We start from the raw sequence: 14,992 nt of genomic DNA, 5'->3' as shown, positions 1-14,992 counted from the left end.
CAGAAAAAAAAAATGCCTTTGAGTATGTAAGCAAAACAAAGATATTCCGATAAAAAAAGAGTAAGAATTTATTGCCAGCCTACTTGATGTACAGGAAATGCTAATGGCAGTTCCTCAGTCTGAAGAAAAATGATACCAGGCAACTCAGGTGTTTAGGAAGGGATGAAAAAATGATGGAAAGGATAAATATTTATGGGTAATTATAAAAGACTTTTTCATAATTAAAAAATACACACATATGACATTGTACTGAGAATATATAATACATAGGACTACTATACCATTAAGGATGGAAGTGGATTTATGCAGTTGTAAAGTTCTTATATTTTACATTAGTGTAATATTAATTCTAAGTATACTATGCAAAGTTAAGAATGTATATTTAAATCCCTAGAAAGACCTCTAAAAAATAATGTAAAGAGGAATAGCTAAAAAGTCAATAGTATAGAAAAGTTAAAATGGAGTTTTAAAGAGTATTTAGTTTACCCAAAAGAGGGCAGGAAGAGAGTAACAGGGAAACCAAAAACAAGTAAGATAAACAGAAAAAGCAGCAAAATGATAGGCCTCTACCCAAACATATCAATAAATGTAAACTGAGTAAATACTCCAATTAAAAGGTAGAGATGGATATGCTAATTAGCTTGACTGTGGTGATTATTTCATAATAATATATGTCTAGCATTAGCCAAGGAGTGCAGATAGTCTCTGGAAGCTGTAAAAAGGCCAGGAAATTATTCTCCTTTTGAGCCTCCAGAAGAGCCTGTTGAACTTTCCAACACCTTGGTCAAACCCAGTGAGGCCATGAGATCAATGTCAGATGGCTGGCCTACTATTATCTTACAAAACTAAGGTAATAAATTTGTGCTGTTATAAGGCGTAAGTTTGTGGTAACTTGTTTTAGCAGCAGTAAAAAATCAGTAAGGACATAAAAAGATATACCAGGCAGACAGTGAGCATAAGGAAGTTTGAATGGTTGCATTAATATCAGATAGAGTAACCTTAAAGACAGTGTTAGCAGCAATGAAGAGGAGCATTTTATACTGATCAAAAGGGCCATTCATCTAGAAGATGGAATAGCCTTAAAAATATATGTACCTAACAAGAGCTTCAAAATACATAGGGAAAAAAAATTGACAGAAATAGACAAACCCACAGTCGTGGTTGAAGATTTTTAACATTCTTGTGTCAGCAGTTGATATAACAATTAGATAGAAATAAGTCAGCGGTGACAACAAACCAATAAGGACATAAGATCTGAACCAAACTAAGCACCTTGACTTAATGGACGTTTTTAGAACCCTGCACCCAACTTCAGAACACACCTTTTCTTGTGCACGTCACCAAGATCAACTACCTACTGGGCCATTGAACAAGTCTCCATAAATTTAAAGGGATTGAAGTCATACAGGAAAAATGAAGAAAGAGTCCTGTGTATGTTCTTTGACCACAGTAGGTTTAAGTTAGAAATAAATAAGAATAACAGAAGTAGGATAACACCGAATATTTGGAAATTAAACAAAGTATTTCTCAATAATCTGTAGATAAAAGAAGTCACAGGGTAAAATGGAAAATATTTTGAACTAAGAGAAAAAAACCCATAATATGTCAAAGTTTGTGGTTTGCAACCTAAAGCTGTTTTTAAAGGGAGATGCGTATCTTTGAAATCCTTTGAAAATGCTTTTTCAACGCTCAGCTCTCACTGACTGTGCTTTCAGCGCTCCAGTTGGAAGCACTCTGTCTTTTGTACCATCCTCGGAACAGCTGTTTTCTACTATATCGGTAATAACATCTTAACACATCAGTTTGCTCACCTGTCAGTCGCTTCCTTTCTGAACAGTAAAAGCCCTTTCAGGACAAGAGCTGCCCTTCTCGTCAGCGTTGTCTGTCTAGTTTGTGACACAGCGCCTGACACGTGGAGGGTTCTCAGTCAGCTCTGAGTGAAAGCTTGGGAATGGATCTTACCTTCATGAGAACCCAGTGGAGGCAGGCGGACTAAGGATGATTAACCCCATTTTACAGCGGAGGAGACAGAAGCCCAGGTTCCCTTAATGAGCCGGTGACAGAGCCAGGTTTCTGTCACCCCTCAGATATTTTCCTTTCAGGCCCCCGATGACAAAAATGTCACCATTCATGAGAAGTGTCTCCCTAACAGAAGTATGGAGTTTATTTGAGAGTAAAACATGAGGCCTTCACCAGCTGTAATCTCATCATGGTGTGTGTACCCTCGGAGGATGGGCCAGGTGCCTTTCCGAAGGCGCCTAGGAAACCATCGGCGCTGGGCCCCCAAGTCGCGACAGGTGGGGAGCCTGGGCCTTGACCTGTTCCGCATCCCGCCCGGGCCCTGCAGAAAGTGCTGGAGCTTGAGGCTGCAGCCTGGCGCGCTCGGGCCGCCCACACTGGGGGGCTCTGTGGGGCAAGCTCTGTTTCTCTGGTTTCTACCTAGGTTTCAGTTCTTAACTGGGGCTTGTTTCCCCTTTGTCTCTGGTTCAGCTTCCTTTTCCTGTTTGGTTTCAAGTAGAGTCTAACGCTCGAGTCGCTGCCTTCCAAGAGTCTGTGCGCTCAGATCAGCTGGCCTGGTGGGAACTCGGGACTCACCTCCTCGGGCTCCCTGTCCTGCAGACTTGCAGCCATGGCCACTGTGTGAGTACGGGGACCCGAGGGGACAGAGGGGCCTCAGGAGGAGACTGCAGCCATAGCGGAGACCTCCCCAGGTCCCCCGGTGGCACTGATGGGGAGACCGAGCCAGAGGGCAGGAGGACTCACGGCCACAAGACGGTTATGGCTATGCTGGAACCGCCCGCTCCATCTGCTGGTCTGTCCACCGCACCAGCCTATGTCTCTGGATGCCTGTTGTTGGTGGTGGCACTGTGTGTGTGTGGCAGAAGCACTTCCTCAGAAGTTAGCCACCTGGCTCGGTTGGTGGGGGGCTCCGAGCTATCTCAGGGTCTGGGGTTTGGCTCAGAGGTGTCCTTCTCTCTAGAATGGCCTGAGAATGTTCGGGGTTTTCTCTGAATCCTGGGCACAGAGGGAGGGACTGGGGTGCCTTTTATACAGGTGGAGACCGCTTGGGCTGTCACAGCGGAGCCCCGACTTTCTGCCTGAGGCTCTTGGGGCTGACCTTAGGCCGCGGATGGCTTGGGCTGTGGTGTTGGCACGTGTGTGGGCACCAGCCCGTCCACATCCTGCCCTGGTAGTTGTGAGCTACTCTTTCCAAAGGTGAGATTGCGACTCAGACGTGACTCTCCCCCACCGTGCGACCCATGAAAGACTGGATCATAAGACAGAGCTTTATCCTCTGGGATTTGGGGCACTGAACTTCAGCAACTCATGGCAGCCTTACGTCTCAGCATAAGTTATACTCCTTCCCCTTTAAAGATTCCTTCTCATTTCCCAGACTGCTGTTTCACCAGTGTTCTTGTTTGATTCTTTCAACCATGTTGGGTGGTCAGCTCGGGAAGGGTCGTCACTGCTGTTCGGGGGGCAAGGAGGCCTGGCCTCTGACCAGCCATGGAGCTTGCTCAGGGCTGTGCGGCTGGTTGACGAGGGCCGGGAGGGAGAGCCTACTCAGCACAGGACAGCCGCATTCGGAGGTTCTCCCGGGACGCCGAGCGGGCTCTGCAGGCCGTCTGCGGGGAGTTATGACGGGGACAGTACGGTAAGGGGGGCCCGTCCGGTGCTCCTGGTCAGCAGAGGAGCTTTGGCCATCACAGCATACCCCACCCCACCCCACCCCGGCACGGCCTCAGCCAGGCTGCCAGAGCGCCGGCCTCCAGGCCCAGCGGCTCACAAGGCCAGGGACGTAGTTGGCCTCTCCTGCTCCTTTGCAGCGGGTTTCCTCTCCTTTAACGTTTACTTAGTTGACCGCGCCAGATCTTAGCTGCAGCATTCAGGATCGACGGTCTCCGTTGCAGCACATGGGATCTTCAGTTGCAGCATGCAAACTGTTAGTTGTGCCGTGTAGAATCTAGTTCCCTGACCAGGGATTGAACCCAGGCCCCCTGCATTGAGAGCGCAGAGTCTTACACTGGACCATCAGGGAAGTCCCTGCGGCCAGTTTTGTGTCATTTTAGTCATTCCCCTGAGCTTTACGGGATTTGTGGGTATAGCTGTGGCAAACAAGACTTGCCTCTTTAAAGGCACATCAGCTTCCACAGTGGGCAGGGACCGAAGTCATTATCAGCCAAAAGCTACACTGTGGAAAGCTCAGTTTACCCCATCCTGTCTGCTGCTGGTGGCAGAAAACAGTATCAGAAGTAAACAAGGAGGAAGCAAAGCCATTCTTAAAAACCTTTTAAACCTGTAGAAGTCTTGTGAGTTTCCATCTTCAAAGCAACTCGAGACCGTCCAGCTGCAGTGGGTCACCCAGGGTAGTGGTGCTTCAGGCACTTTGGCCTCCTCTTCAACCGGATTCGCCCTCTTTTATCTTTTTTTAAGTATTCCTCCATATTTGTTTAAGGTGGGGGGGGGAGTTGTTCCTGGTGATGATATCTTGAAATCTGAAAACTACTTATTTGGTCCAGCTCTGAGGTGCATACATGGGGAAACTGAGGCCCAGAGTCAGGGCAGAACTTCTCTGTGAGTGAGTTAGTGGTCCAGCCAAACCACAGGCCAGGTTTTCTGGCACCCCCACCCCGCCCCACCCCGTGAGGCTGCCGGCCCTCAGGGTGCCAGTGGGGCTGCTCCTGCAGCAGGGCTGTGGAGCCCGGTCACTGAAGAGCATCTTGAAACTTTGCTATCTTGTTCTGTTCAGAGCATCTCATGGGAGCGTGTTGTGTTCCCTGGGTGTCCTGAGGCAGGAAGTGGCTGAAAGCTGGTCTAGACTTGGACAACTGAACCCTTAAAAGAGAAAAGTACCAGCAGTACCCAGTTTTCAGTGTTCTGTGCCAAGCATCATGCTCATTATGTGATACGATCTACGTTGTATTGAACCTCCTCTGTGCTTTCCGCCACTGTTCCATCTCGCTGGTGAGGACAGGGGTTAGCAGAGTCAGCCTCCCAGCTCCAGGGCACACTGCTATAGGGAGAGTTGGGGTCTGAAGTCAGGTCTTTTGTGTTTTCAAAAGCTAAGCTCATCTGTAACCTCTCAAAGGAACTTGCCCAGAATTACAGTTTGAATCAAGGCTCCTAATCTCGTGTTCCTCTGTGTAGTCTCCGATTTCCCACTGTTAACACCACGGAGGCAGGAGGCCTCCTCAGCCCTCCTGCAGTGCCCACGTTTCTGTCAGTCATCCTTCGCCCCCTCCCCTCCCAGCCTAGAGCTGTTCAGGCACGGGGTCTGCGCCTGCCCCTGTGCCCAGGGGATGGCACACACTCACTCAGGTGTGAACCTGAGCCGGTGATCAGGGTGTCCGCTGGGCTCAGCCTGGTCTTGTTGCCAGGCTTTTAGCTTACCCTCGGAGACGCACGTACCGCCCCAGTCCTTGGCCCGGCCAGATCCCCTCAGAGGCCCAAGAGCCGTGTTGACACCTGCTCCCCTTCCACACAGGCTCGGAGACACAGGCGTATATTGGAATTGGAAAGTGTGTCTGAGGTTGGAGCAGCCCTTGTGTCCACATGGCCTGTCAGGTGGGTTGCCTCGAGAGCAAGAGTGGGAAAGCTTGAGACAGGCTCAGGCTGAGGATGTCAGACTCTCAACAGTTGGTCGTAGTGTTTGTTCCAGATTCCACCAGGCTTCCCAGAGAAGCGGGGCCAGCTGTCCAGGCATCTGGGACACTGGCATGGAAGTGAGGAGAGACCGACGGTCTTGACTGCACATGATCTGGCAGTCTGACCCTCCTTACCAGCTTGGATGGAAGAAAGGACGTTTGGGCTTGACACTGAATTTATTCTTCATTTACCCAAAGCCTTTCTTTAATTGTCACACTCACAAAACTGGGGCTTAGTCACCATTTGAGATTCTGCATGTTGATCTGTGATGTCTGATTTATTGATTTCATTCCTGTGGTGCAGCAGTTTCCAAAATGTAGCAGAAGACCTATCCTCTTAGGGCTCTGAGTCAAAACTGTGTTTGTAATAATAGTGAGACATTATTCTCCTTGTTCATTCTCATCTCATGAGTGCACAGTGGAATTTTCCAGAGGCTGTATGACATGTGTTGACATTGTCACTGTGACAGCCAAGGAAATGGGTGCTTGCATTTTTAAAAATTCTTAGTTTTAATTTCAGATACGATAAATATAGATAGACTTAATCTCCATAAACAGAAGCTTTTTCGCTCCCTCAGTAATTTTTTAAAACTTATTCTATTGAAGTGTAGTTGATTTAGATTGTCGTGTTAATTTCTGCTATACAGCAAAGTGATTACACATATATATACGTTCCTTTTCATCTTCTTTTCAATTATGGTTCATCACAGGATACTGAATATGGCCCCCTGTGCTGCACAGTAGGACCTTGTTGTCTATCTGTTCTGCATATGATAGTTTGCATCTGCTAATCCCAGACTCCCAGTCCATCCCTCCCCAGCCCCCCACTGGCAACCCCAAGGCTGTTCTCTATGTCTGTGAGCCTGTTTCTGTGTCATGGGTAAGTGCATTTGTGTCATATTTTAGATTCCGCATATAAGCAGTGTCATAGGATATTTGTCTCTCCCTGTCTTCATTTAGTATGACAATCTCTAGGTGCATCTACGTTGCTGCAAATGACACTGTTTATTCTTTTGTATGGCTCAGTCGTATTCCGTTGTGTATATCACCACATCTTTATCCCTTCGTCTGTCAGTGGACATGAAGGTTGGCTCCTGTGACTGGTGCTTCTCTGAACACAGAGGTGCACGTATCTTTCTTAATTATAGTTTTTTCCGGATGTCTGCCCAGGAGTGGGATCGCTGGGTCACATGGCAGCTGTTTTTAGTGTTTTGCGAAACTTCCATCCTGTTCTCCACAGTGGCTGCACCAGTCTGTGCTCTCACCGGCAGTGCAGGAGGCTTCCGTCTTCTCCACACCCTCTCCAGCATTTGTTTATAGACTTCTTAACATTGGCCGTTCTGACCCGTGTGAGGTGATACCTCATTGTAGTTTTGAGTTCCATGTCTCTAATAATTAGCTGGCATCTTCAATTATTTATATGGGTGTAAAGGGGCCCTGAGACCAAACATCATTTGAGGACCACTTCTGTAAAATGGTTCTATGACTGAACTACAGAAGGCAAGCAAGAATCCAGGCTGGCGGCTCTCGCTGGTCTAGAGGAGGACCCTGGGGTGCAGGGGCCTCTTGAGCTCAACAGCTTTCCGAGGTGACATCGCAGTCCCCGGGCCGAGTAGGGTGGTGGCCTCACGGGAACCCACGCCTGCTTCGCACAGTCATTGATTGTTTCAGAATGAACATTTTAAGTTTAGAGCAAAACATCAAATCTGTTTCAGGCCCATTCCCATTAAGAGAAAAAAGGTCACCCTAGAGGGGGTTTACGCGTTACCAAGGGGATTGTCCCTTCCCACTGGGAAAATCTGGCGTCCGTTCCGGTCATCAAGTTTGTGTCTCAAAGAGAAGGCAGCTGAATGTGCTTCCTGATGTGGTGTGATGGAACGGCTACCCACTCACACCGGTATCTTGTGTTCTTCCTGTTCACCCTGCCCCCCTCTGCGCCCCTGGAGTGTGGTGGGCCACGCGCCTCCCCTTGAGGACGCAGATCACCGCTCTGTTCAGACATCCAGTTTCTAAGTACCAGGCGTGGGGAAATACTTGGCGCATAGTCAGTACTCAGGAAAGGGCGTGTTCTCTTGGTTTATTTGTCAGATTGATGCAGGAAGAGAAAGCAGTAGTGGCCCAGCCTTCGGGAGTCTTGGTGCCGTCCCCTACTCCCCCCACCCCCACCCCAAAGAATCCCTATAGAGGCTGAGAAATGTGATCCCTGGCAAAACTAGGCACACCCAAAAGCAAGCATGTATGCAAAGATTATTACTGAGCAGTCACTAGGTCCCAGTCACTGGGCTCCAGAGATGAATGATATTTTTAAAACAAACCACAAAAACCTGCCTCTTGGAAGACAGAAAATCGACAGACCTTCAGGACAGTGGCAGTGAGTGGGGTAGGGATTTCCTGGAGGCAATAGCACCAACCTAAGCTGAGACGGTGGGATGCAAACTCTGTGTGTAGGGAAGAGAGGTCATCCCAGACGAGGGAGTTGCTGGCTTAAGCAGACAGCACATCGGCATGAGGTGAGACCTGAGGTAGCCTGGAGAGTCACCCTGAGCATCCTGGTGGCACGCAGGCCGTTGGGTCCTGCCTGTGCCCAGAGCCCCCGGACTGAGGCTCACCTGCCAGAGGCACGGGCTGTGCTGCAGGGGCGTCCCCCACACCAGGCCTCTGAGGCCTGCTGTGCCCACGTGCTCTCCCGTGTCACCTCCTGAGAGGGCGATGCCGCAGCCCCACTGAAGAGCCTCTGGGTGACCTTTCTTCACACCACTTACTGTACCTGCCACTGTTCTGCAGGTCTGTCTTCCCAGGTATCATATATCTCAGCTTGATGGAAGAGAAAATGAGAGCTGGAGGTAGCAGCTGGGAGTCGGGAGTGGGTGCAGCTCCTCAACTTACAGCAGCCAGACGCAGGCTCAGAGTGTGTTTTCGGGGGAGAGGGTGAGGGCCCTCCCAGTTCTCTAACCGCGTCCCCTGCTGTGCCTGGGACTGTCCTGGTCTCAGCGCTGAGCGTCCTGCCCCGCCTCCCAGGAAGCCCCTCAGTCCCAGGCAAAGCCGGGTTCTCGGTCCTGCTGGGACGACACGGTCAGCCTCAGGACAGTGTGAAGATACGTTCCATCTGGAGGGAGTGGTCCCGCTGGATCGGGCTGAGCAGTGCCGGCAGGGAAGGTGAGGCATGACCGGACCCAAGTGGGCTCCTAGTGGACCCTCCAGAGGACCCCGAGGGGCAGCGCGCACCTTCCCAGAGCAGCGGGCCTCTCCCCCACCAGCCTCCGGGGAGCCTCACTCTGCAGCAGGCCCACCTCAGCCTTGCGGTTTCCTGACTCAAGATCCCAGGCCGCAGTGAGACCCACAGTGCTGATGGTAATCTGCAACAGAGGCTTCTGTTTGGCACTTACTGCCTCTCTGAGAATAAACAGAGGAGGATTGTAGGTGGAATGTTCCCACGGGCACACGACCGTGAGTGCACTACTCACAGAACAGTGTGCAGCACACAAGGGACCACGTCTGCAACGGGGAAAGCCCCCTGCCCTCAAGGAGCTCGTCATCTAGTGGGGCAGACAGGTGCTTAACACAGATACTGAGAAGCAGGACGGCTGGGCGAGAGGCAGGGATGAGCGCAGTGCTGAGGGGCTGGTTCTTACAGGTCCACGTGCTGGACAGTGTCCAGGCTCAACCCTGGACTTGGTTTTCCAGCAGGCCTCTTGGGGTTGGCCTTATTGCTGTCTGTTCCCTTCTTGGTTTGCATCATTTTACTCGAATTTTAGGGCTTCCCTGGTGGCGCAGTGGTAAAGAATCCACCTGCCAGTGCAGGAGACACAGGTTCGATCCCTGGATCAGAAAGACCCCCCCCTGGAGGAGGAAATGGCAACCCACTCCAGTATTCTTGCCGGGAAAATCCCATGGACAGAGGAGTCTGGCGGGATACAGTCCATGGGGTCACAGAGTCGGACCCAACTTAGCAACTGAGCACACACCTCAAACTTGAGGACATTATACTCTGTCCTTCAAATTGTTGTAGTAAATGCCTGGAAAGGCCCCGAAAGGTATTTGTAGAGTGGAAAGGATTCCACGTTGACTGCACAGCAAAGAGTGTGGCTGGGATGGGGTGTCACTGCCAGCCCATGCGGGGTCCAGAGGGCTCATTTCCAGTCGTGCAGGGAGCGGTGGGGCAGGAGTCCAACAGCTGGTGGACGTGGAAGCTGCGCTTTTCCAGAAGGACTATACAGAGGGGGCGCGGAGACTGACTTCAGGCTGCCCTCACCGTGTCCTCCCGTGCATTAGTTTTATCCACGAGCTCATCAGTGGTTTTTTAGGTCAGATCCAGGAAGATCCCGATTTCATAGTTGTCTACAGAAAGTTTGTGGTGTGTTTGCCACTTTTCTTTTTAAGTGAGAGATTTCAGCAGAGATTCATTAGTGATCTCTGAAGAGTTAACTGTTGAACCGGTGACAAGACTCTGACCCTGCTGGCCAGGGGCTGGGCTTCTGGGCAGAGCTCAGCGTGAACTTGGCTGTCTGAGGGGCCCAGAGGTCCACTAGCTTGGTGCACATGAGGAAACTGAGGCCCAGAGCACGCCATCCTCTTCCTTTGAGGCCCCGACCAGAGAGCCATCCACGGCTTTGTTATTGTCCGTCTCACACACCACTGGGAGGGAATTACAGGCTGGGATTTTTTGCAGGGCCCACAAATAACCACACAAAAAGCCCAAAATGAGCCTAGAATTGGACTGCTCACTCTATATAAGAGCCTTCTCCTGGGAGAGAAACTCTGCTTGTACCTACAGCTCAGAATAGCCTGTCAGGTCCCAGGGGAAAATCCGTCAGCCTGGCCATCCGTGTGAACCCAGCAAACGGCCTGGTGGATGGACCCCCACCGATCAGTGGTGGCTTGCTCTTGTGAAGGCAGCGTGTCCAAGATGAGCCCCAGGAGGACCAGCCTTAGTGCAGAGTATGTGGGGCCAGGGCTGGGCAGGTAGCAATAGTCTTTTTCAGTTTAGTAAAGGGAGTCCTGTATATATGTGTTTAAAATACAATTCAGTATAAACTGTACTTGAAAATATTGTTTTCAATAAACCATTTTTGAAAATACTTGTTTACCAAATTGTTGTTGTTTAGTTGCTACGTCGTCTGACTTTTTTGAGACCCCATGCACTGTAGCCCACCAGGCTCCTCCGTCCATGGGATTTTCCCAGGCAAGAACTCGGGAGTGGGTTGACACTTCCTTCTCCAGGGGATCTTCCCGACCCGTGGTTCGAACCTGTGTCTCCTGCATTGGCAGGCAGATTCTTTACCACAGCACCAGGCCCCATTACCAAATTAACTTTTCTCAAAAAACTGATTTGGGCAAGTGATGTGTCTGGTGCCTGTGAAATGTGTGTATAGTACAAATTCTCATATTCACCCAAGTGGAGTTCTTAAAAGACAGTGAATATATGGTGCTCAGAGACAGTGTCTAGGCTGCATAGTAATCAAGAGTTATTAAAACAAGAAGAAAATTTCATAACTAGATATGATGATGGATAATAACTAAACTTACTGTGGTGATCATTTTGCAGTATAAACAAATATGAAACATTTCGTACACCTGAAACTAATATAATGTTATATGTCAATTGTATCTCAATAAAAATAATAAATAAAATGCTGACTCCTGTAAAACAAAACAAAAATCCCAATGGGATAATAAGACATACCTTAAGTAAAGAAGTACTTCCTTGCATTTAGGTTTTGTTAGTGGTAATAAAATAAGCAGAGACAGATAAACACTGGTCAAATGGGGGGGAAATTAGGGATGTTTGGCCATGCTGTGCAGCGTGTGGGATCTTAGTTCCCTGACCAGGGATCGAACCTGTGCTCCCTGCATTGGAAATGCAGAGCCTTAACCACTGGATCGCCAGGGAAATCCAAAAACAGGGCTTTTTTTTTTTTTTTAGCTACAAGTTCAATTTGAACCTGAAGTTCTAAAAAAAGGTGTGTGTGTGGGGGACTCTGACTATAATTACAATTTTAAAAATAGTAGTTGATGTTTCAGCATCACCCAGGGGCAAGCACAACAGTGGATGCATCCACACCTTACCGTCTCCACTGAGCGGCCCCGGTGGTGGGGTGAGGGGGGCCGCTGGGTTGGCTCTGCATGCCGCACACTGTCCTTTTCACGCCGCCTCCCACCGCCTCTGCTGGCCTCCCCCTCCTAGAATCCCACATCCCTTTCCTGAACCTGCCTGGGGCTGACAGCTCTGCGCCTTTAAACCCACACCGCAGTGTCTTCAGAATGTCTCCCTGGTTCCCCCAAGCCCTCCAGGCTGAGAAGGTGTGTGATCATTCTTCGTCTTTCCTGAGTAGCTCTGAGCTCACCGAGGGCATCTCTGCATCACTAAATGTGTCTTGACTCCCTGGCATCTGTGCTTTTCAGATGAAGATAAGAGGGTCACACAATAGTGGGACCCAGACCCCAAAAGAACACGTGACTAGGGGGACTCCCTAGAGCAGAGTGGGGTGGTTTTGCGTGTGAACGATGGGTACCAGAGCCAAGACGTTCGTTCAGTTGTCCACTGGGTCAAACAGAGCTGTCACAACACCTTTGCACCTCTGGAGGGTGCGGAGTAGACTGTCCCTCAGGAGAAGGACAACTCAAGACGCTCTGCAGCAAAATGTGCTGGTTTGGAGAGCAGGGAGTCCCCGTGGCCAGCAGCTCCATCAGAGGCTCGGTGGGCTGCAGGGCTGCTTCAGAAGATGGGTCGTGTTGTGCGGAAAGAGTGGGGTCCTCTCCAGAGCTCTCTTCACAGGGGCCGGTCATCAGGACCTGCTCTGTGCCAGGTTCTTGAGAGTGCAGAGAACAAGACCTACATGTCTCTCCCCTTGGGGAGCCTGCATCATGCAGCTGTCTCTTTGGGTCTTCTAAGAGGCAGACTCCAAGACCCGGAGGAAGGTTAGTTACCAGAGGTCATTGACGGATGGAGTGGAGAGGCCCGCAGAGCCTCAGGCCACAAGGCAGGTCTGTGGGAGGAGAGGAGGCAAGAAGGACTGAGGAGGAAGCATCTCGGGTTTGGGCCTGGCTGAGGAGGAGGTTTCCCCTGGGGAGGACCCCCCACCCCCACCACGGGCCAGGTCACTTTGTCACCATTTAGTTGTTGGCAAAGAACATGGCCTCTGTGCAGACGTGGTGGGTGACCAGGGGCAGCAGCTGGGACCTCAGGACAGCTCTGCTTCAGAGCCAGGCTCTTTGAGGGTGAACTGAAGGGTGCTCCTCCACGGCCATTGCACAGGGTCTCCGCCACACGGGTCCTTCCTGGTTGCTCCCCCAGGGGTATCTCGGGGCTTTTGCGTCCCATGCCAGTGAGTGCCGCAGCTGGGGCTGTGGCTCAGATCTCCTGACTTGACTGAGCCTGTGCCTTGTTAACTGACACTGTGCTGCGTCTCGGGGTCCCTCCCAGCTCCTGAGCCGGCATCCGAGCGCGCACATGCTCATTCCCTGCCCCCTGAGCACCTGAGCACATCAGCAGCAGTGACTAACACAGCTTAGCCCGGACCTTGACTAGTAGTTAGTTTACATCAGGAGGGGACTCTGGCTTGATCTGGACCAAGGTCTGCTGATTCTGTGTGCAGTTCACTCTGGTTCCTAGCAGACTTCATGAGGACAGGGCCCCAAAGGCTCAGCCAGGGGAGTAGCAACTGCTAATATTCTAAAAGAGACGTGGTTTCAGGCTCCAGAACTCAGAGAAGGCAGAGCATAGTGCCATGTTTGGTTTTGGGGTTTTTTTTTTTTAATATTTATTTTTAGTTGTGTATTTATTTGGCTGTGCTGGGTCTTAGTTGCAGCATGTGGGATCTAGTTCCCTGACCAGGGATCAAACCTGGGCCCTCTGCATTGGAAGCGCAGAGTCTTAGCCACTGAACCACCAGAGAAGTCCCTGGTTATCTTTTTGTTTTCCTTTCTTCTCCCTCCCGATATGATATGGCCATCTCCTGGGAAAACCCCTGCCTATTTGGCTCATCACTGATTTCCCCTTATTTGTTTGCTGAATGAATAATGAATCATGAAAAAAAGACTCATATCGTACACTCCCAATACATGTGACCACAGACAGCCCTCAACATAGGGCTTGGACGGCTGACATCAGGTGGACCCCAGACTGCTGCTCCCCAGGGCAGAGCTGAGGGGCAGCAGCATGGTTGAGATGGAGCAGAGGAGATATTTGGGGGGGGCGGTCTGGGCGCGCTGGATGTGAAGTCATTGGCTGGACTGCTGTGGAATGTACGGAGAGGTTCATGTGACGTGCGGTGAGGCAGCATGTATGGACGGGTGTCTGTGCACATGCCCAGGTTACCGTTAAGATAATCAGAGTCTGCACGTGATCCTCCACCTTCTAGGAGTCAGGGGAGCGGGTCCCGGGGAGGCTCAGGCACCGACTGCTTAGGCCAAGCGGAGGTTGTTGCAGGTTACTGAGGGCCAGTTGCATAAAACCACAAATTTGCCGCCTGGTGACCACTGGGGGGGGGGACTTCTTCAAGTACTCGGTTTCCCTGCCTCTTAAACGTGGTGACGGGACTGACTGCCTCTGTCCTGCCTGCTCAGTCTCCTCCTCATGACCGTGGCCGCCGCACACACTTTCACTTCCTCAGACACCGGCCCCGACCTGCTGGGCTTCGCTTTCCACTCCGGATTCTTGCGTCGTGTTCCTCTGGCCTCCCTTTCCACTAGCGGCCGCTCCCCACTGCTGGTGTGCCTTCCTTTACAGCCACGTCTTACCTTTTGAACTAGGGGCTTCTGATAGACTAGAGACAGGGCATGGATGTTCAAGGTGGTAAGGCTTCCATGGAAGTGAAGAGGTGGCGGGCTCGGGAGGCTGGCCCCGAACTGGTGGCAGGAGTGGCAGTGCGCTGACTTCACTGATGACTGTCTTCTCTCTTCAGGCACCTCTTTCGCTTTTTCCCTGGTTTTCTGTCATATTCTGAGCAGGGGAAGTTGCTTGGAAATGTCTCCAGTGAAGTAGGGTGCAGCCATCTGTTTATTGTGACTTCCATCACTCTGTTCTTCAGATGTACATCTAATCATGTTACTGTCTACCTAGCTTGTCTGAAGCTACAGTCTCGTAATAACACCAGTTGAGCACTTTGTTGGCTGTTGTGAAGAATATTATCAATGTTGTGTACTCTAGCGTCAGACAGAACTGATTGGAAGTCCCAGATAAAATCACCCAGTACCTGTGTGAATTTGCATAAATCTTTCCAAGTCTCCAAGCCACTCTTTTTCTCATCTGCAGGATGGGGGGGAAGAAGTGGCTGCTTCCTAAGTTGTGAAGCTTAGGTGCTTTAGTGCGTTTTCTTATCTAGCACTGTGCCTGGAATATTGTAGAC

At 50.5% G+C, this 14,992-nt stretch overlaps 1 protein-coding gene and 1 non-coding gene across 8 annotated transcripts in view; one reads left to right on the top strand and one right to left on the bottom strand.

Annotated features, from left to right (window-relative positions):
- EVL (Enah/Vasp-like) overlaps positions 1-14,992 on the top strand; it is a 145,834-nt gene that overhangs the window by 80,760 nt on the left and 50,082 nt on the right. For 2 of the 7 annotated variants that reach the window (XM_081549736.1, XM_081549732.1), the window contains exon 1: positions 2,539-2,640. The exons of the other annotated variants lie outside the window; for them this stretch is intronic. In XM_081549736.1, the coding sequence (XP_081405862.1) occupies positions 2,630-2,640 (11 nt within the window). In that variant the 5' untranslated portion in view covers positions 2,539-2,629. Of the gene's footprint in view, positions 1-2,538; positions 2,641-14,992 lie in introns of those variants that run through there. 7 annotated transcript variants of the gene reach the window in all.
- TRNAG-UCC (transfer RNA glycine (anticodon UCC)) lies at positions 13,468-13,540 on the bottom strand. Its single transcript has one exon. It is a non-coding gene; the product is annotated as a tRNA-Gly (tRNA).

The sequence above is a fragment of the Giraffa tippelskirchi genome, chromosome 12 (genome assembly GCF_054371585.1).
Source record: "Giraffa tippelskirchi isolate mGirTip1 chromosome 12, T2T-mGirTip1v1.2.pri, whole genome shotgun sequence".
NCBI lineage: Eukaryota > Metazoa > Chordata > Mammalia > Artiodactyla > Giraffidae > Giraffa > Giraffa tippelskirchi.
This window is presented reverse-complemented; position numbering and strand designations above follow the sequence as displayed.